The sequence below is a fragment of the Podarcis bocagei genome, assembly GCF_964188305.1.
Source record: "Podarcis bocagei genome assembly, chromosome: 2".
Taxonomy (NCBI): Eukaryota; Metazoa; Chordata; class Lepidosauria; order Squamata; family Lacertidae; genus Podarcis; species Podarcis bocagei.
The window spans coordinates 111,796,703-111,817,641 of record NC_138126.1 but is presented as its reverse complement, the minus strand read 5'-3'; the positions used below and the strand labels follow the sequence as shown (position 1 = coordinate 111,817,641).

General features: G+C 46.3%; 1 protein-coding gene across 1 annotated transcript in view; it reads left to right on the top strand.

The window, feature by feature from the left end:
• The first annotated feature begins 4,084 nt into the window (after positions 1-4,084).
• The window catches only part of DHH (desert hedgehog signaling molecule), a 22,973-nt gene continuing 6,118 nt past the window's right edge, over positions 4,085-20,939 (top strand). The window contains exon 1 of the mRNA XM_081181469.1: positions 4,085-5,535. Within this exon, the coding sequence (XP_081037595.1) occupies positions 5,227-5,535 (309 nt within the window). The 5' untranslated portion in view covers positions 4,085-5,226. The remainder of the gene's footprint in view (positions 5,536-20,939) is intronic.

The following is a 20,939-nucleotide window of genomic DNA, read 5'->3' as shown; positions in this document are numbered from 1 at the left end:
TCTCCCCTCTTCTCTCTGGATCCTTATTTTGTGTTGTGGGAGGCTCTGAAAAAAAAGGGTGGTTTCTGTCCTGACACGGTAGAGAGAAAACTTTCCAGCTAGCTGTGTCTCCTGTTTATGTTACTCAATGAATGTTTCATAGAGAGAGCCTCAGATTACCTTTCTGAGCCTCTGTAATCCTGTTCATTTGAATATTGGGTCATTATTTAATGGGGAGGTGAGGTATTTGCCATGCAAATGAGCACCCTGGATTTTGTGGTTTGTCATACCGCAAATGAGTTAAAGCAAGGACTGTTTTGAGTCACAACAGCCAATCCAGATTATATAAGGCAGGGTGATTTTTCTGCGTCTTTATAACTAAGTAGCTAGCTACTCCCATTGCAAATTAGTATTTAAAACAACAACAACAACAACAACAACAACAACAACAACAACACCTTAAAAGAGAGCAAACATCTTACCTATACCAATCACTATGGTTCTGTACTGGAGTTAAAAGTCTTGTCTTGTTGTAAACTGGCATGGAGGAATTGTTGGATGTCAGCTCCGATCAGCCCTGACAATAGACTTGATTGACAATTGTCAATCAGCTTAGGGCTGATGGGAGTTGTTGTCCAACAACATCAGGAGGCCTCCACAATGACTACCCCTGCCTTAGTATTTTAGCTGGTGGGTTGAGACCAATACACCGCATGCCCCATTTTCTTTTTGTCTAGAGGGGCTGGGCTGTGACTGGGAGCACCCCAGTGCAAAAGAGGAGAATGGCTCTGTTATATCTCATAGGGTGGGGTCATCTTGCCTACACATCTGTGACTGGCGTGGGAGCCCTGATCTTTTTTGTATTGGCTTATTTTGGACGGGTGAGAAACATGGACTCGCCCCCTCATGTTACACAATTCCCATCATCCCTGACTGTCGGCCATCTTGACTTTGGCTGATGGGAAGTAGGAGTCCAACAGAGGACTTATGGGACTGCATTTTATGTCTCCCTGTTCTAAGAGGAAAGAAGAAAGAGAAACGGACGCGCAAGTCGATGTTAAACTGGGCCCCATGGTGCAAGTTGGGATTAAAGGTGGGTTTAAGCTTCCAGAAAACTGCTCCCTTTCTCTTATGGGTTATTCCAGAGTCCGTACAGAGTCCTTAAGTGGGTTCCTTATTGGTAGGAGAAAAATAACAGGCCAACCAGAGTATATTGAGAAGCAAAGCGGCTAGTAAGCCTGATCTTTATTAAAGGAACTGGTGCAACAGGGTCCCCACTCACCACACGCAGGAGGGAGGAGAACCCACAACAATGGTGCGCAAGCCCCTATAAAGACATTTGAAATTGCCCACCCTGTAGCCCAAGACCATCACCCCTAAAACATCATACATACATCACAGGAGGAGGTGGTCTCCAGCAGAAATTTGAGAGTGTTGCTTCTCTCCTGTCTGCTAGGATACCTGATAATGCCTTACTTGATTGCATTTTCTGGGTAGCCGGGAGATGGTAAATACTTTCGTTTCTGAATCTCTTACACATATTGATAGTTCGCTCAGCTTAACAGATAACTTGCCAGACTGTATTTGCAGGGAGGTGTAAGCCCCTACATTCCAGAGACAGTTGGAAACTTTGCCCATTTCCTTCCTCCTTGCAGAGAAATATTTGAGGTCAATTGGGGAAAGTCAAAATGGCTTCAGGATTGCTCTCCTGTACTATTTCAGACACGTGGTTTATATACTTATGTATGTGTTTGCCTTGTACGTTTATGAACATTTATTTTATATTTGAGACCTTATAATTCTTATAACAGGAGCTTGCACAATTGCTCATGTATACTGAGCCTGAAATGAAGCTCATTAAATATGTTTGACCTCTATATTTTGCGGCAAGCCCCCTGCACCACAGCTACTTGGTTGGCATGACCTGTGCACTGCACAGAGAGGGGTGTTCTTATAGAGACACCTTGTCTGCTCTGAAGCAATTCTCTTCCTGATCCCTCTCCCATGGCACTCTTGTTCCTAAGGCTACGGTTTACCTGCACAGGCCATGAAGGTTTTTGTGAGAAGTTAAGGAGCTGACTTTGTAGAGGAAATCATTAAAGCAAATGACCACCGGCTACTCTTGATCATAGCTGTCAACCTTCCCTTTTTTTGCGGGAAATTCCCTTATTCCAGCACCGTTTCTTGCTTCCTGCTGCTATCCCGGATTGTTAGATATCCCGTAGACTGTCCCCGGGACAGGTGAGGCTGCTGATCCCTTATTTTCACGGCTGCTGATCCCTTATTTTCAAATCTGAAAGTTGACAGCTATGCTCTTGATTGGAACAGGTGATGATCGCTGCCCGACAAATTGCTTTTCTGCCACCCTCAATGTGGCACTGTGTCATGCATCACGTTAGTGACAAAAGGGAGCAGCAATTCTTCTATGCATCCTTATGTGAATTCACTGCACTCCCTGGACGGTTAAGTCAAGTCAAAGGCAACTATGGAGTTGCGGCGCTCATCTCGCTTTCAGGCTGAGCGAGCTGGCATTCACCCACAGACAGCTTTCCGGGTCATGTAGCCAGCATGACTAAACCACTTCTGGAGCAACAGGACACCGTGACGGAAACCAGAGTGCACGGAAGCGGCATTTACCTTCCTGCCACAGTGGTACCTATTTATCTACTTGCGCTGGTGTGCTTTCGAACCGCTAGGTTGGCAGGAGCTGGTACAGAGCAACAGGAGATCACCCCGTCGCGGAGATTTGAACCACCGACCTTCTGATCAGCAAGCCCAAGAGGCTCAGTGGTTTAGACCACAGCGCCACCTGTGTCCCTGTACCTCTCTTGCAATGCCACATTATTAACCTTAAAGGTGGGGCCTGGGTTATGCTTCACACACGCCTGGGTAAACTTGTGGTGTTTTGTGTTTGTTTTGGCTCTTAGCCATACAGTACTGGAGAAGGTATCCCCCCCCCCCCTTTTAATGTTTTCTGGTTGCCTGCCCACTGTTGCAGGAGAAAATAATAATCACAATCCAACTCTTCATAAGAAGCGCAGTTTTTTCGAAGGGGGGAAGCTAGTTCTCGTCCTTTATGCTTAGCTGGAAGGTAAGTGGAAAGGCAGGCCTTGGTTGGATTCGGGCGGGGGGGTGTGTGTGAGAGAGCCTTTTGCTCTGCCATCACATCAGCTCCTCCCGACATGGTGGGCGCATGCAATAGAAGTGTGGGGCTGGCAAGGGGAAAGGGGTCTCAGGAAGGCAGGAAGATGGGCATTTTGTCTGCAGAGATGAACAGGTTTTGCATTTTGACCTTGTTTGGTTTGTTTCCATGTATCCGGGCATGCAGGAAACCGACTTGAGAGGGCAGGAAGTGAAGCCATGACTACCCCAGATTGCTCTTGGCTGTGTACACTGACCCAGTGACCTAGACCTGCTCCCCGCCAGCCTTCCTCTTGTGAGGGAGGAAATGTGGTTCTTGGAAAGTCGGTTGAAGACTTGGCGACAGAAAACTGGTTGAAAATAAGAGGAGGTGGATTGTCCAATATGGCCAAAGATAGGAATGGTAGTGGCTTCTTTCCTGGGCCTCTAGGAACACCCCCTGTCAGGGGTGCCAACTTGAATAAAATATTGGGGGGTGGAGGTAAGCCCTGCCCCACATAATCACAAGATGCAGTGAGCACACACCATAGGAGCCAATTCCTAGGGGCTGAGGAGTCTTCGACCACCCAATAAAATATTTGAGCCCCCCAAGTTAATGGGCATTGCCATTCAGAGAGAGAGAGAGAGAGCCGTGTCATGTGATCAATTATGTGGGGTGGAGTTTCCCCCCAATATTTTATTCAAGTTGGCACCCAAGACACACACCATTTGAATGACAATGCCCATTAACTTTGGGGGGCCTGGTTCCCTCAAATATTTTATTGGGGGGTACTGAAGAGACCACAGCCCCTAGGAGTTGGCTTCTCTGCCCAGACCTTCCAAGTGTCCCTGTTTTCCAGGGACATCCCCGATTTAGAGAAGCCGTCCCGGTTTCTGATTTTATCCCAGAATGTCCCGTTTTTAGGACATCCCTATTTTCATATATACATGCACACATTTTTATTAATTTTTTAACATATCAGTCCCAACAGTCATACAACATAACTTCTCATCTCATACAATATTTTTGACTTCCGTCAACACCTCTGATGATTTTCCGTTTTTATCACTTATTCTGCATTTCTTACTTTCTGTATTACATATAATTAACTAATAGTTCTCTTCATAATCTTTTTTGCAATATTTCAACTAATCAACCTTACAAAACTTCTTGCAGTCCACTAGCGTAATCTGTTCATCACAGTTACTTTTCAAATAGTTCATATATTTACTCCAGTCTTCTAAGAATCTCTGATCCCGCCGGTTTCGAATCCTTCCTGTTAACTTATCTCATTCTGCGTAGTCCATCAACTTCAGCCTCCTCTTTTCCCTATTTTCATGGTAGAAATGTTGGAGGGTATGGAATGGGACGTCCCCATTTTCCCACCGCCCTCTGTTATTAGCAGGGAGCGCTGAGGGAGATGGGAGCCTCCCGCCTGCCCCGACGCCGTCTCGGCAGCAGAGGGCTCCCCCGAGCCGGCCTAGGAGGCTCTCGCTGCTCGAGCCGGGATGGCGCTGCGCCGTCGAGGGCGCTCGATCGGAGGCGCTGCGAGCCCCGCCAGCGGGAGTCCGCCCTAGGCGGGCAGCGGGTGTCTGCAGGGCGCGCCTCCCTCCGGGCCCAGGGCGGCACCAGGAGGGATGGCGCTGGTACAGCTGCTCGCGGGGGCCGGGCTTCGAGGCGGAGCCGGGCGGAGGACGCAGGAGCCCGGCTGCGGTGCCCCGCCACGGCCACCTCGGCGGGAGGGCAGCGTCGCGCCGGCCGCCCGTCCGTCCTCCCGCCCCATCGCCCGGGAGTGGGAGCCGGGCTGCCCTCGGAAGGTGTTGCCCGGCTGGGATGGCCGGCTTGAAGGGGCACTGCGCGCTTGGCACGGGGAGGAGCCAGGCTTTCCTATGGGCACTGGTGGGTGGCACTGCATGAGTTAGAAGAGAAGATCCACGTGCTGGCGCAGGCTCTGGTTGGCACCAGCGGTGGGCAGCTGCATGTGTGGGCTGGTGCCAAGGCATCCCAAGGCAGCCTTGCCGTGGTGGTGGTGATGCCCTCCTTGCTGGACATCGCGGACTGACGGGAGAGAGTGGAGAGCTTGGGGGGAGAGAGGGCCAGGCAGCCCTGCGGCCACCTGGCTTGCCATGGCCTGGCGCCGCCTTGCCATCTTGCTTGGACTTTGCTTGGCCAGCTGCCTTTGGCGCCCCGCTCGGGGCTGCGGCCCGGGCAGGGGCCCGGTGGGGCGCAAGCAGTCTAGCCGCAAGAACCTGACCCCGCTGCAGTACAAGCAGTTTGTCCCCAACGTGGCGGAGCAGACCCTGGGCGCCAGCGGGAAAGCGGAGGGCAAAATCGGACGCCGTTCGGAGCGCTTCAAGGACCTGGTGCCCAATTACAACCCGGACATCATCTTCAAGGACGAAGAGAACACAGGGGCAGACCGTCTGATGACTGAGGTGGGTGCTGCTGGTTGGTTGGGCAAAGGTGGAGCCCAGATCTCTGAGGGCCTTTGACACATCCAGGGCTTACTTTGACGCAGGTCTCGGCCTAATATATTTGAAGCAATAACAAAATAAAAGTACAGTGTCTGTAAGTTGCTGACCACCTTTCCACTCTTTACTAACTAGAATAAGACTTAACACATCACTGCGATATCCACATTAGAGGATATAACTTCTCATGAGGTTTCATTATCTCTTTTTATGAGTATTAACCACTGGTCTCTCCCATAATTCCCATGTAGGAATTGAAGCTGGGCTTAAGCTCAAATAATCAAACACCAGTAGCTACCTGTAGACTAGCCTTTTTCTAGGTAACCTCTAGTTTTAAGATAAACTAGTTCTGCTGTTCTCTGTTTCATCCAGAGAGAGAGAGAGAGAGAGATTTTCCTTCTGGGCAGAGGCAGGTCTGAGTTGTAACCTGCTGTTTTCAGACTACACTACTTGGTTCAGAGGGGATCCTCAACAAACTTAATTCTTTTGTGCCACCGCCAGGAACTCGGGCTTTGGAACCTTGAAAGGAGAGTGACAGAGCCTATAGGAGCAGGTGGCATTTGCTAACTCACCATGTCTGGGATCAATTGCTAGCAATGAACTTTCACTAGGGAGTTAGTTATTCTTCTTGGGGAATCGGATCTCTGGGAGAGTCACCTGCCTCTACTTCCAAAGGCAGGTTTATAGCACTTGGCTAATCTGAAATCTTGCATATCCACTAGTGAAGGAAGGAGAAGAGGACCTAAACCTATCTGTCTCCTCAGCTGTGAATGGTCTCCCCTTCATCCTTTTCGCCCTTTGACAGTATCTGAGAAAAGAACCTTTGAGGCATTCAGATATCAAGCAGGAGATACATTATCACCCTCTGGACTTAGTGCACACCCATAAAACCTACAGCGGCCAGACCGAACGCTTGGTTTTAAGATGGCTCCCCCCCCCATTTTCTACCCTGCAGTAAACAACATTCACATGTGTTGCAGTGTATGAGAGAGACTCAGGAGATAAGTCTCAATGTTGTGTCTGAAAGCGCACCGAGGGATTTTCTTCACACAAGAGAGATGTTCCCTTAAATGCAGATAACTTTTGTGAACACCGTATTCCATGACAGCTGAAATGCGTGGTCTTTAATCTGCGGTACGGAAAACCATCTTATCTCAAGACGTTTGCTACACTTTGCAAGGAATGACGGAATAGCCCAAGGTGGTGTTGTTGTTGGTATTAATTATTACTAATAGCCGTAGCAACTTTTTCATTTCTTAACACACAAGGCTATCCTTTTCTCAGAGTACTTTATAGTTGAAGTTAAGTTTTTAATTCTGCATCTTAACTGCCATCATTTTAATTTTTTTTGTGCTGGAAAAGTCTATGATCTTGAGGCACCTTGAATGATTTAAAATTGAAAAGGGGGCGGGGGGTAAAATGTATAAATTAATTTCAGTGTAGGAAAGAAAATATGGACTGCACATGTTTTCTCCATGGATATTGATGAATGCATGAAAGAGTCATTCAGTGGTAGATTGATCAAGCGGTGGGGAAGTTAAACTTGAGTGTGTTTAAATCAGGGCATAATACTGAGTGCCCCCTCTGTCTCCAGGACCTCATACAGTCCCTGAAACTGGCACAGTGTAAGTACAAAACTGCTTCTAGCTCCTGCTTTAAGTTTCCTGGGATTCAGATGAATCAGTATTGGGCAGTGTGAGTGATAAACCACTGAGACAGGCTGAGAAAAGGAGAACCTTTTCCCCTTTCTTTCTTTCTTTCTTTCTTTCTTTCTTTCTTTCTTTTTTGCAAACCTCCCATTTCAGGCAAAACACACTTTCAGAGAGTTACATTTTAGTCTGGTCAATTTCTAACTAGGAAATAAACAACCCTGGAGCCGTCTCTCCAATTTCCTAATTGTTTAATATGCCCTGACCTTTGCTTTTGTTTTCTCCCTTGGACATTTCCAACTCCCTCCTCATTGCTTTTCCTCTTTGGATTCCTGATGTCCTTGCAACAAGGTAATCCAAACTCATCTCCGCATGTTAAACCGCAAAATCCAGATCAGATAGGCGACGCAACACACAAAGGCATAAGCAAACAGGAGCTGTAAAGTACATAACTAAAAAACTGGATTGCATCCAATGGATTGTACCCAGAGTTGACCCATGAACCTAGTCATGTCCCATCAGTAGCCAATAGGTAGATTGGGCATTGGACAAATGTATGAAGAAAAGGGAGTATGCGTTGCGAGCAGTCTTAGAGAACCTCCATGTTAAGAAGCAGTTAAGAGGCAGTTGGGACGTGGGTGGCACGGTGGGTTAAACCACAGAGCCTAGGACTTGCCGATCAGAAGGTCGGCGGTTCGAATCCCCACGACGGAGTGAGCTCCCGTTGCTCGGTCCCTGCTCCTGCCAACCTAGCAGTTTGAAAGCACGTCAAAAGTGCAAGTAGATAAATAGGTACCGCTCTGGCAGGAAGGTAAATGGTGTTTCCATGCACTGCTCTGGTTCGCCAGAAGCGGCTTAGTCATGCTGGCCACATGACCCGGAAGCTGTACGCCGGTTCCCTTGGCCAATAAAGCGAGATGAGCGCCGCAACCCCAGAGTCGGCCACGACTGGACCTAATGGTCAGGGGTCCCTTTACTTTTACCTTTAAGAGGCAGTTAAGTGGCCTTTGGATATCCACTGCCAGAGAGCCAGATCAGAAGAGCATTACAGTGGTACCTTAGTTCTCAAACTTCATCCGTTCTGGAAGTCCGTTCCAAAACCAAAGCGATCCAAAACCAAGGCGCGCTTTCCCATAGAAAGTAATGCAAAACAGGTTAATCCATTTCAGACTTTTAAAAACAACCCCTAAAACAGCAATTTAACATGAATTTTAATATTTAACGAGACCATTGTTTCATAAAATGAAAGCAATAATCAATGCCCTATACTATAAAATAAATAAGACACTATTGTAGGTGATGAAAATTAAAATTAATATTTTTTCTTACCTGCACTGATGATAGTCATTGTATAGATGGGGGGCTTTTATCCATTTCTGCAGTCACACAATCAGTCCGTAGCTTAACTGGGGTCCACACAGTCACAATAACAAATTAACTGAAAAAGCCTCCAAAACAAAAATGCAAAATAAACAGCAAAAACAAAAGCACCAAATACAATGGTACCTTTTTGGTGTTTGGGAACCAAAGCGTTTGAGAACCAAGGTACCACTGTACTGTCTTTGTGCCTACCTTGTGTAATTTTTGTTGGCTATTTTGGAAAGGAAGGCAGAAGGCATTTTAGTCTGATCCACCAGTGCTCTTTTTATATCCTTAGGGGGAAATACTTGTTAAGAGAAGCCACAATGGTGCTACCTGTCTACTCAGCTGTGCTCTGGAAAGTTCAGTAGTGTACACAATAATATTCTCTTTCACTCTGATCCTAGAGGACGTCTTAAATTGGAAAAGTAGAGGTCTGTCTCTTTGCATTTGTGTGAGGTCTCACTAACATCTGAAGTTTCCTTTGGGTCACAGTGAAAACCTTTCTTGTTCCCAGTTCTAACATATAATCCTGCAAATGTGAACAAGGAAGACCTCCTGAAGTTTTGCACCTTGTCTGATTTAGGCAGGACAAACCTGCAGAACCTGCTGCCTTTGAAGGCAAATGCAACACGCCAATTGGTGCCACAGTTTTTTGCCGCCTGCCTCAGACTCCAAAGTCTCTGAGTGATGTTTGTGCGTTGAGCATTTGACAGTCCACAGTATGCAGCTGGTGAGCTGCATTTGACTCGGTCCAAAGGTGTGCAGGCCTGTTGTTGTTGTTGTTTAGTTGTTTAGTCGTGTCTGACTCTTCGTGACCCCATGGACCAGAGCACGCCAGGCACTCCTGTCTTCCACTGCCTCCCGCAGTTTGGTCAGACTCATGTTTGTAGCTTCGCGAACACTGTCCAACCATCTCGTCCTCTGTCGTCCCCTTCTCCTTGTGCCCTCCATCTTTCCCAACATCAGGGTCTTTTCCAGGGAGTCTTCTCTTCTCATGAGGTGGCCAAAGTATTGGAGCCTCAGCTTCAGGATCTGTCCTTCCAGTGACCACTCAGGGCTGATTTCCTTCAGAATGGATAGGTTTGATCTTCTTTCAGTCCATGTTACTCTCAAGAGTCTCCTCCAGCACCATAATTCAAAAGCATCACTTCTTCAGCGATCAGCCTTCTTTATGGTCCAGCTCTCACTTCCATACATCACTACTGGGAAAACCATAGCTTTAACTATACGGACCTTTGTTGGCAAGGTGATGTCTCTGCTTTTTAAGATGCTGTCTAGGTTTGTCATTGCTTTTCTCCCAAGAAGCAGGCATCTTTTAATTGGTATATAACTTGTTTGACCCAATAGCTTGGAGAGCTGTGAATGGAACTGCTTTTGTTTTCATGTTTTGCAGAACTATATTCCTAGTTAAATGCCCCCACCTTAAATTGAGCATACAAAGAAATGACAGCTTCAAATGGAAGATTGGGGCAGAGGGATAGAAACGGTGGGTATTGAAATATATATATATCACGTTTTCAAGTTAGGATGGGTGATTTCTACATCAGTGTAGCCTAAGAAATAGGGAACTTGGGAACAGGGCAGTAGTGTGCTGCAAATTCCTGGGCTAAAGGGTGCTACTGTTAAGGCACAATTGTGCAGTACCATTTCACCAGCAGACATAGCCTGGCAGAAACATCATGTCTGCATCCTGCAGGTGTAAAATGCATACCGTACTATTCCCCGTACTATTTCCCTGCAGAGGTCCTATTTATTGTCTATCAATTTTGTCAGGGCATCGGCAGAGGGAGGGGAGAATGGGACAATGACATTTTGCCTTTTTGTGAATAGAAAGCTGACTTCATTCCAGTTTCCTGCTGCTGAGTCACAACATGCCATCCGAAGGCAGGGTGGGTGAGGGTTGGCAGCCGGCATTTAATGTTTAATAGCTATGGGGGTGTTGAGAGAACAAAGGGAAGAATTGCAGGAAGGTTGGCCGGATCCTCTGGGGCACTGAGGACTGCCCTAAATGGAGACAGGAAGCTGGACAGCGTGGGCTTTGGCTCCATTGCAAATATTCCAGAGGGCGCTTCCATTATGGAGGTATTTTGTTCATGCTCAGGAGCTGACGGTCATATCTGGGGTTGACTAGGTCAGATCGGACAGATATCCCAGTTTGTTGGGTCTTCTGAAAATATTTCATTTCTCGTCTCACTGACCCAAGTTGTCAGTACAGTGGTGCCCCGCAAGACGAATGCCTCGCAAGACGGAAAACTCGCTAGACGAAAGAGTTTTCCGTTTTGGAGGTGCTTCGCAAAACGAATCTCCTATGGGCTTGCTTCGCAAGACGACAATGTCTTGCGAGTTCCTGCTGGTTTTTCCCCCCTCCCCCCCTTTTTCTAAGCTCCTAAGCCGCTTATCAGCTGATCTGATCAGCAGATAAGCCGCTAAAAGCCTCTAAAAGCCTCTAATAGCGCTAATCCGCTAATCCTTCAATGGGCTTGCTTCTCAAGACGAAAAAAACCGCTAGACGAAGAGAATCACAGAACGGATTCTTTTCGTCTTGCGAGGTACCACTGTAGCTCTCAGCTCTTTGAGAGTTTCTGTCCCATGGTTGCCTGCTGCAATCTGGATTGGGGGAGGTCACTCAGGGGAGGAGAATCCTGTAGTCCATTGGCCATGCTGCCTGCGGCTGACATAGTTCAGCAACACCTAGAGCAGGGGTAGGCAGCCTTAAGGCCCAGGGGCCAGATGTGGCTCAATCGCCTTCTCAATCCGGCCTGCGGACGGTCCGAGAATCCGCATGTTTTTCACATGAGTAGAATGTGTGCTTTTCTTTAAAATGCATCTCTGGGTTATTTGTGGGGCATAGGAATTCATTCATTATTATTTTTCAAAATATAGTCCGGCCCATTTTCTCTCTCACACACACCCCCCCCCCCGCAAAATATAGTCCGGCCCACCACATGGTCTGAGGGATAGTGGACCGGCCCATGGCTGGAAAAGGTTGCTGACCCCTGACTTAGAGGGTGTTCGGGCAGTGAGCAGGGCTAGAGGGCATCATGGTTCCTTTCTGGTGTGATGCCATGATGGTTTTACAGTCGGGACATAAAGCAGGGACCACTGATAATATATATCAGACATATCCAATGCGTCAATCGCAATTGACAGGTAGATCCCGCAATGAATTCTGGTCGATCACTAGCCACCCCCCACTGGAGCTGTTGGGAGGGGATGTTTTGACGTTGCACGTGCGCCCACCCCTACCCTGCTGGCGCGCGTGCGGCGCACCCTCCCTGCATCCACCCCCACCATGTCAGGGAAGCAGCGTCATGCACCCTCCCTCCTTGCACCCATCCATGTCACTTCGGGGGAAGCAGCCAGCGCCCGCCCGCCCTGCACCCATCCCTGGGTGGTAGATCACTGCCAGTTTTTATATTGGATCGTGGATCACAGTCAACTTGAAGTTGGACATGCCTGATATACAGTGGTACCTCGGGTTAAGTACTTAATTTGTTCCGGAGGTCCGTACTTAGCCTGAAACTGTTCTTAACCTGAAGCACCACTTTAGCAAATGGGGCCTCCTACTGCTGCTGCGCCACCGCCAGAGCATGATTTCTGTTCTCATCCTGAAGCAAAGTTCTTAACCTGAAGCACTATTTCTGGGTTAGCAGAGTCTGTAACATGAAGCGTATGTAACCTGAAGCATATGTAACCCACTGTATATGAATCTATAGCAGGGGTGGGAGACTTCAGACCCAGGGGCCAGATGCAGCTCCCCCCTGCCTTTGTTTCTGCTTCATGGGACTCTTCTCATGCCCTATCCCCAGCCACGGACCCTCGCCTCAGGCTCCACCCACCCAACTCAGTTTTGCACCCCTTCTTGAGTGTTTATGTCGGGCTGGAATGTGTCCCTGAAGTCTGATAGTGCATTTTGCTTCCCAGGATGGAGGACAGCGAAGGGTGTTCGTATCATGGAATCTTAGAATTGTAGAGACCCCAGGGGTCACCTAAATCCAACCCCCTCCAACGCAGAAATCTCAGCTAAAGCATCCGTGGCCGTCCAACCTCTGCTTTATTTTTATTTTTTTTATAATAATGTTTATTAAAGTTTCACAAACAATAAAAAATTCCAAAATTTAAACAGAAGAAAAACTACAAAGATATAAAAATACAAAAACAAAACACATAGAAAATACACAATAGAAAACAGTTAACAAAAGAAAAGAAGGGGGGAGGGAAAGAACAAAAAGAAGGACCAAAAAACAGAACAGAAAATAGATTAATATTTTCATATCTTATACTTCATTCACTAGTTTCTTGACCTCCTCTCACCTCCCATTTTGTATTCCAGTTCAGATATTAAATTCAGCAAATCCTTACCCTCTAGCATTTATCCTCACTCAAGATATTAACCTATTATAAGTATCAATTTTCCAGTTATCAATCCCTATTTACATTTTCTTAGAAATCTTTTTACCAATACCACTTATTTTCCATCAGACATCGTTTTAACATTCCTTAATTTTACAGTGCTTCTGCAAGTAGTCCTTAAATTTCTTCCAGTCTTCCTCCACCGCGTCCAACCTCTGCTTTAAAAGCTCTAAGGAAGGAGAGCCCACAAGGTCCCAAGGGAGACCGTTCCACTGTTGAGCAGTTCATCCTGTCAGAAAGTTCTTCTGAATCTCCTTTCTTGTGACTTGAAGCCGTTGGATCGAGTCCTACCCTCCAGAACAGGAGAAAATGAACTTGCTCCATCTCGCATGTGACAGCCCTTGAAACATTTGAGAGAGTCTCCTCTCAGGCTCCCCTATTCCAGCCTAAACATACCCAGCTCCCTCAACTCTTCCTCATAAGGCTTGGCTTCTAGAGCCTTGTGGAAAACGCTCTCCTGTACAAAAGGTACTTCTTACATTCCTTACTCTGTTTTCTCTGACCTCTGCTTCCTCCCCTCAACATATGGCCCCTGAGAGGTTACCCAGCGAAGATTGTGGCCCTCAGGCTGAAAAAGACTCCATGGTCCTGTGTTATAACCTTACCACCAGTGGTATGGAGACATGCTTTCACTTGCTAGAGCAAAGCTCCAGTAAATGCATTATTTAAAAAAAAAAAAAAACCCTGCTCCAATAAATAGGGACAGTGGCAAATTAAGGAAATGGTAGCAGAATCAATCTGGGGAAGAGGCAAAGCAGATTTGCAACTCTGAAACCCTCCTTCCTGATGACTTAAGAAGAGGATCCATTTTTAATATATTTGTACTATCCCTGGCTTCAATAATGTGATCCCAATGAACAAATGCAAACAAGACAACTCTACCAAACATGCAAGTGAGTCTGCAACCTCATGTTGATACTTCCAGCCTTGCCCTTGTGATATGAAAATAATTTCAAGGCTACTTGAAACTGCTACTTACATGGGTTTGTTTTTGTGTGTGTGTGTGTAAAAAGAGCTTCTCTTTCCACCTAGACTTGTGCTGGCTCTCATGCTTTCAAACCTGCTTCTTGAAAGTGAGAGATAAGATCTGTGCAACCATTTAAAATCCCCTCTCCCGGTCTACCTTTGATGCTCACTCAATTATATTGTATTCAGGGGAGTCAGGTCATCCTAAAGCAATTAGTGGGGGGGAAATCTCACCGAAGAAAAGATTGCCAAGTAAAAGTTACAGGAAGAGAGCTTTCTGTGCTGTTGATATTCCATCTTAGGACCCTGTCCTGAACCTTTAGCTTCTTCTCTGTGTTTGTTGAGCTCCAATTCTGTCAACCACCCTGAGACCCCTGGGTATAGGGTGGTATATAAATTCAATCAATCAATCAATCAATCAATCAATTTAAAAATTGCTTTTATTTTCAAGAATGTAGAACATTACACCCATTTCCTGCTGAAATGTTTGCTGAAGTTGTCTCTACACTGTTCTGGGTAATGAGAGCAAAAAGCACAGAGATGTCTTATCAAGCAGTTCACAATTGTGTTTTTAATTACAGTGGTATCTCGGGTTAAGAACTTAATTCGTTCTGGAGGTCCATTCTTAACCTGAAACTGTTCTTAACCTGAGATACCACTTTCGCTAATGGGGCCTGCTGCTGCTGGAGCACGATTTCTGTTCTCATCCTGAAGCAAAGTTCTTAACCCGAGGTACTATTTCTGGGTTAGGGGAGTCTGTAACCTGAAGCATCTGTAACCCGAGGTACCACTGTATATTACGATCCTTAATTATTACATTCAGGTTTATTGAACTAAGCCAGGGGCAGACCCACTGAAATGGGTGAGTTATGCCCATTAATTTTAAGGGTCCTATTCTTATTAGGGTGAAAGCCCCTTCTGCTCTGTACATTGAAAGCAGTCTCATACCACCTCAAACAGTCAACGTTCCTCCTGCAAAAAATCTGGGAACTGTAGATTGTTAAAGGTGCCGAGAGTTGTTAGGAAACTCCTATTCATTTCACAGAGTAGTTTAACAATCAATCCCTTTTCCTAGGGGACTCTGAGAAGTGTAGGTTTGTTCAGGCAATAGTGTTCTCGGCACTCTTAACAAACTTCTCCACCCCCATCGTTCTGCCCGGACACTGAGGTCCAGCACCAAGGGCCTTCTGGCGGTTCCCTCATTGCAAGAAGCCAAGTTACAGGGAACCAGGCAACGGGTCTTTTCAGTAATAGCACCCGCCCTGTGGAATGTCCTCCCACCAGGTGTCAAAGAGAACAACAACTAACAGACTTTTAGACGACATCTGAAGGCAGCCCTGTTTAGGGAAGCTTTTAACGTTTGATGCATTATTGTATTTTAATATTGTGTTGGAAGCCACCCAGAGTGGCTGGGGAAACCCAGCCAGATGGGCAGTGTATAAAGATGGGCAGTGTATAAATAATAAATTATTATTAGTAGTATTATTATTTATCCCTTGTTACGTGGATTCTGTTTGGGTTGAGATCCTGAAAACAGATTTAAAAGCCGGCTAATAGATTTTGGGGCTGAACCTTCTGTCATTTGCATTTTTCTGTAAAATATACAAGAGGGCAGGTGTCTCTCCGATAGCCTCCAGCGATCAATCCAGCTTGGATAATTTTTTGCTGGGGAACAGGTCTATTCTGTGACGAGGCCCATGAATGTGAGTGGGCAGGGAGACGATTTTTTTTAAAAAAAATCAAATGGCCTTCCAGCAAGTCTCCAAGCTTCGTAGTTCCTTGCAGCTCACAATCAGCAGAGACAAACCAGCCGCTTGGTCTGGACGCCTTCTGCTCCGTTCGCTGGGTGCCGAAGGAACCCCAGTGGGAGTAGCAGGGGGAGGATTGGTCAACCCGGCAAGGTCCCATCTATCACACGTCCTACGGTGCCCTTTCCCCCCTGCTGCACTGACACCAGTGCAGGGAGTGTGGAGCAGCTGAAAGAGTCCTTTGTGGCAAAGTTGATGATTTTGCTGTTATAACCGAGGAGCTTGAATTCTCGCTGCGTTGAGTAATTCTGGGCCTGGAAAACCGCTATTGTCCTCTGGCCCAGGAGCCGATGGAAAGTGTTGCACATTCCTCTTTGGGCTTCGAGCGTGCTCCTTTCACTATAGATAAGGCTTATATTTCCCTTTTATTAAACGCCATCTCTCTCTTTTCTGCACCACCCTATTAGAACGGTGCTCACATCTCCATCGCCTGGCTCTTTCTAAGAAGAGATCCTGTCGTTTGGCCAGATGATTACCTTGTCTGTGTGTGGAAGAAATTGGTTTGCCAGCCATGGGGGTGGGGGGCAGAGAGCTTATGGGACAGAGGCAGTGAGCTAGCTGCATACAATCTACCCATCGGTTGCCTTGAAGAGGAGTTAAAATTTCTGGCTGGCACAGCTTTTATCATCTTCCCATAGAGCTTTATCTGGCTTTCAAACCTTTGTTTCAAATTGCTGTAATTTTGCATCATGAGAAAATCAGGGAGTTGCATTTTTAACTCCTTCCTTCCTTCCTTCCTTCCTTCCTTCCTTCCTTCCTTCCTTCCTTCCTTCCTCATCTGTGCCTTGTAGTCTAACAACAACAACAACAACAACAACAACAACTTTATTAGTTGTACCCAGCCCATCTGACTGGGTTCCCCAGCCACTCTGGGCGACTTCTTATATAAAAACATAATAAAACATTACACTTTAAAAAGCTTCCCATTGCACATTAAAAAGCTGCTAGCCTGTTATAGGGCTACTCCTGCTGTAAAGGTAAAGGTACCCCTGCCGTACGGGCCAGTCGTGACCGACTCTAGGGTTGTGCGCTCATCTCACTCAAGAGGCCGGGAGCCGGCGCCGTCCAAAGACACTTCCGGAACGCCGTTTACCTTCCCGCTATAAAGCGGTACCTATTTATCTACTTGCACTTAGGGGTGCTTTCGAACTGCTAGGTGGGCAGGAGCTGGGACCGAACGACGGGAGCTCACCCCGCCACGGGGATTCGAACCGCCGACCTTACGATCAGCAAGTCCTAGGCACTGAGGTTTTTTACCCACAGCGCCACCCGTGTCCTGCTGTAACTGCATCTAAATGCTGATCACAGGATCTCTATATGAACAAGTTATTTTATACGTCGCCAAACTGCACCGCAAAAATGATCCTCATATAAGCAGATTTGACTATCTTTTTAAGTCACAGGAATTGTGTGTGCACGAGTATGTGTGTAACTGCATCGCACGCAACAGATGAAACCGTTCATTCATTTAATTGTATGCTGCTTTTCCGTGCGCACAAAAAATCAGGTTCAAAGTGGCTTGCAACAAAGAAACAGGGACGTATTTCAAGGAAGCACTACGAAAGCAATCTCGTAATCATAGCAAAACAGTTGTGAATATAATAATGTACCAAAAAACTATATTCTGATACCATAAAAATAACAAGATTATTTAAACAACAGCAGGCAATAAGAAAAATAACAAAGGAGCTTCGCTGTTTCACCTGAGAAACACCCTCCCCGAACATTGCTCACGGTCCCCCTCCTGCGGCAGTTTCTTATAAGACTTCCAAGGGCAAAGGGTGGGGTAGCTGGCAACACTCCTCCCATGATTTTGGGGCTGAATTTATGGCAGTGTGATGACAAACCTAGACAGCATCTTGAAAAGCAGAGACATCACCTTGCCGACAAAGGTCCTTCTATTAAAGCTATGGTTTCCCCAGTAGTGATGTATGGAAGTGAGAGCTGGACCATAAAGAAGGCTGATCGCCAAAGAATTGATGCTTTTGAATTCTGGTGCTGGAGGAGACTCTTGAGAGTCCCATGGGCTGCAAGAAGATCAAACCTATCCATTCTGAAGGAAATCAGCCCTGAGTGCTCACTGGAAGGACAGATCCTGAAGCTGAGGCTCCAATACTTTGGCCACCTCATGAGAAGAGAAGACTCTCTGGAAAAGACCCTGATGTTGGGAAAGATGGAGGGCACAAGGAGAAGGGGACGACAGAGGATGAGATGGCTGGACAGTGTTCACGAAGCTACAAACATGAGTTTGACCAAACTGCGGGAGGCAATGGAAGACAGGAGTACCTGGTGTGCTCTGGTCCAAGAGTCGGACATGACTAAACTAAACAACAACAACGACCAGTTCCACCCCACTGAGCTGCAAGCATAGGGGTCACTGCAAGTGTGTGACGTAGTGAACTGAACAGAACGGAGAGGCCCGGGGGGGGGGGGGAGGCAGCGCGATTTTGGCCTTGCACAGGGCGCTTCTGAAATTTGAAAGACCAAAGTCTGCCCCTGGTTGCATGATGAGCTGTGAATGGCACATGGCCTTTCTGCACATGATGCAGAGGAGAAACCCAGGAGTGCAAAACAAGTGTGCACAGAACAGGAAGCCACAGTCAGCCACAGCACCCCCACAAGCGCTTCCTGCGTGTATTCCCCCCCCCCATGAAGATATGTACCTAAGATGTTTCAAGTATGCACACACGGGTCATTTTATAAACAATGTATGAAATTTGAGGTAGGAAAACAATTTGAAGTAGAAATGGTATGCAGTTGAAAAAGAAAATTAAGAAAGCAGGGGAGCGAGGGGGAGGGAAGTCGTGGGATTCGGAGAATCCCATTTCATGGAGTTGATATTGCTTTTATGTATATTTTTCTCTGTTTGTGGTTGTTGTGGTGGTGGTTGTCTGTTTTCTATTTTTTTTATTTTTGTTGAAAATTTAATAAAAATATTGTGTGTGTGTGTGTGTCCATGTGTGCGCACGCGTAAAATAGCCCATAAGTGTTTTGTACCTGTAAAATATTTAGGGCTGTATATACCTGTAAAATATTTAGGGCTGTATATTAGGGTTGCCATATTTCAAAGAATAAGAACTAGGACACCCCAAAAGTTATTGAGTTTTTGTTGTTGTTTTTTTAGACAACCCCCCCCCCAAGTTATCGAGCTGCTTCTTTTTTTCTTTTGGAAAAAATGTGAATTTTTGGTTGATCCAAAGCACCACCTTTCGGAAATCCCCCCCCCCCGGACGTCAATTCCACCTTTGAAATCCCAGTAATGTCCAGGAAAATCCAGATGTGTAGCACCCCTACTGTATGTACTTGGCAATGGGAGGAGAGGGGAGAGACCTGGCAGAACAGTCACTTTAAAAATCTGAATTCTGTGTCCTACATTTTCAAAAGCGGCAAGGCCAACAATAAATTATGCAGATTTGCATCTGGTTGCACATTTAGCTCCATTCCAGTTTTGCAGATCGCGGGTTAGTGGTACTTCAGCATCGCCCTCCTGGAAACTGCGATCTTTTTATTTTATTTTTACAGTTCACCTTCTGCCTTTGTTTTGACGATTCACTGATTTTAGAGTTCTTGTTGTTGTTGTTCGTGTTGTCTTTTAAATGCAATTAATAGTTGGGGCTCTTGCAGCTCTACAAATTCTACGATCCTGTGACCTCCGCTTCCACTCTCCTGCTGTGCTGCCAACACAAAATCCATACAATGGAAGGCTCAATCCATTTCCATTCAAAGGAAAAATGGACAAGTGCTTTTCCACTTCCACTTCCATCACCCTGACCCTCCCCTCCCTCCCAAACTGGGAATATTGGCACTGGCTGTTCCCGTTTCATCAAGGCTACACCCTGTCCGCGATACGATGATAGCACTCTATTTGCACTGGTAGCACAAATGAAAGCGATAAAAACGTTCTTGTTTTTGTTCCAATCCCTTGGAAAGCTAACTGTTATGGCTTCACCTTAGGAACTGAGATAGGCGCTCACGCATTGTCCTTGTGTGACACAACTTATCTCCACCCATTTCCATTTTTTCTAGTCCCAGCAGGGGGCACCGTAATAACTGGACCAAGGATGTGGTTGGAACTACAGGGGATGCCTGTGGTTCTTTCATTGCAGGAGATAACTATGCAAAGTGATGGCGAGAAAATGGATGCAATCATCCAGATATCTTTTCTCTCCCAGTTCCCAGAAGCTGCTGCTGCTGCAGCAATCACTCCTAGCCGAGTAAAATTGTCTTCCATAAACCCAGTTTTAGCAGTGAGTCTGTAAGTGACTGTGGAGGCCAGTTCTGGATCCACACATCCTTCCACACTGGGGACATAGGTTTCCAGGCGGGAGTTGATCACGGTGAGGGTTTGCCAAGCGTGCCTTCCTCTTAGCACGTTTCTCCCTTTCGTCTTGAGTTTGAGCGTCTTCAGTGCTCATGGCACCTTTGGTAAAGGCTGTTCTCCAGTTGGAGCGCTCACAGACAAGTGTTTCCAAGTTGTCAGTGTTTATCCTACATTATTTAGATTTGCCTTGAGAGTGTCTTTAAACCTCTTTTGTTGACCACCAGCATTACACTTTTCATTTTCAAGTTTGGAATAGAGTAGTTGCTTTGGAAGACGATCATCAGGCATCCGCACAACATGACCAGTCCAACAAAGTTGATGTTGAAGAATCATTGCTTCAACACTGGTGATCTCTGCTTCTTCCAGTACCCTGGCATTAGTTTGCCTGTCTTCCCAAGCGATGTGTAAAAAAATTTGGCGACACCATTGATGGAATCTTTCGAGGAGTTGGAGATGGCGTTTATCGTCACCATACTAGTCTCTTGCGGCAAAAGCAATAGTCTTTCGGCACCTTTATTAAAGGCATTTAAAAAAAAACATGTTTATGGTATGAACTTCATGCATCCAACGAAAATGACTCTACTCCATGAAAGCCATGTTAGTTTTTAAGATGCCACAAGCGTCTTAGGGATTTCGTTTGAAACAGGCTGTTAAAGAGCAAGATCCTGGTTCAATTTAGGCCTACAGGGGGAGCTATTGGAAGTAGTGGCCAGAGGAACAAAGAAAAGCGAGCAGGATTTTCTCAGGTCCCAAAATTTCTATATCTGCCCACTCTTCACCCTGTACAGACTGAAGCAGGTTAATTAAAAACCAGAGAGCAAATCAGAATGTTTTTTTCTCAGGGCAGCT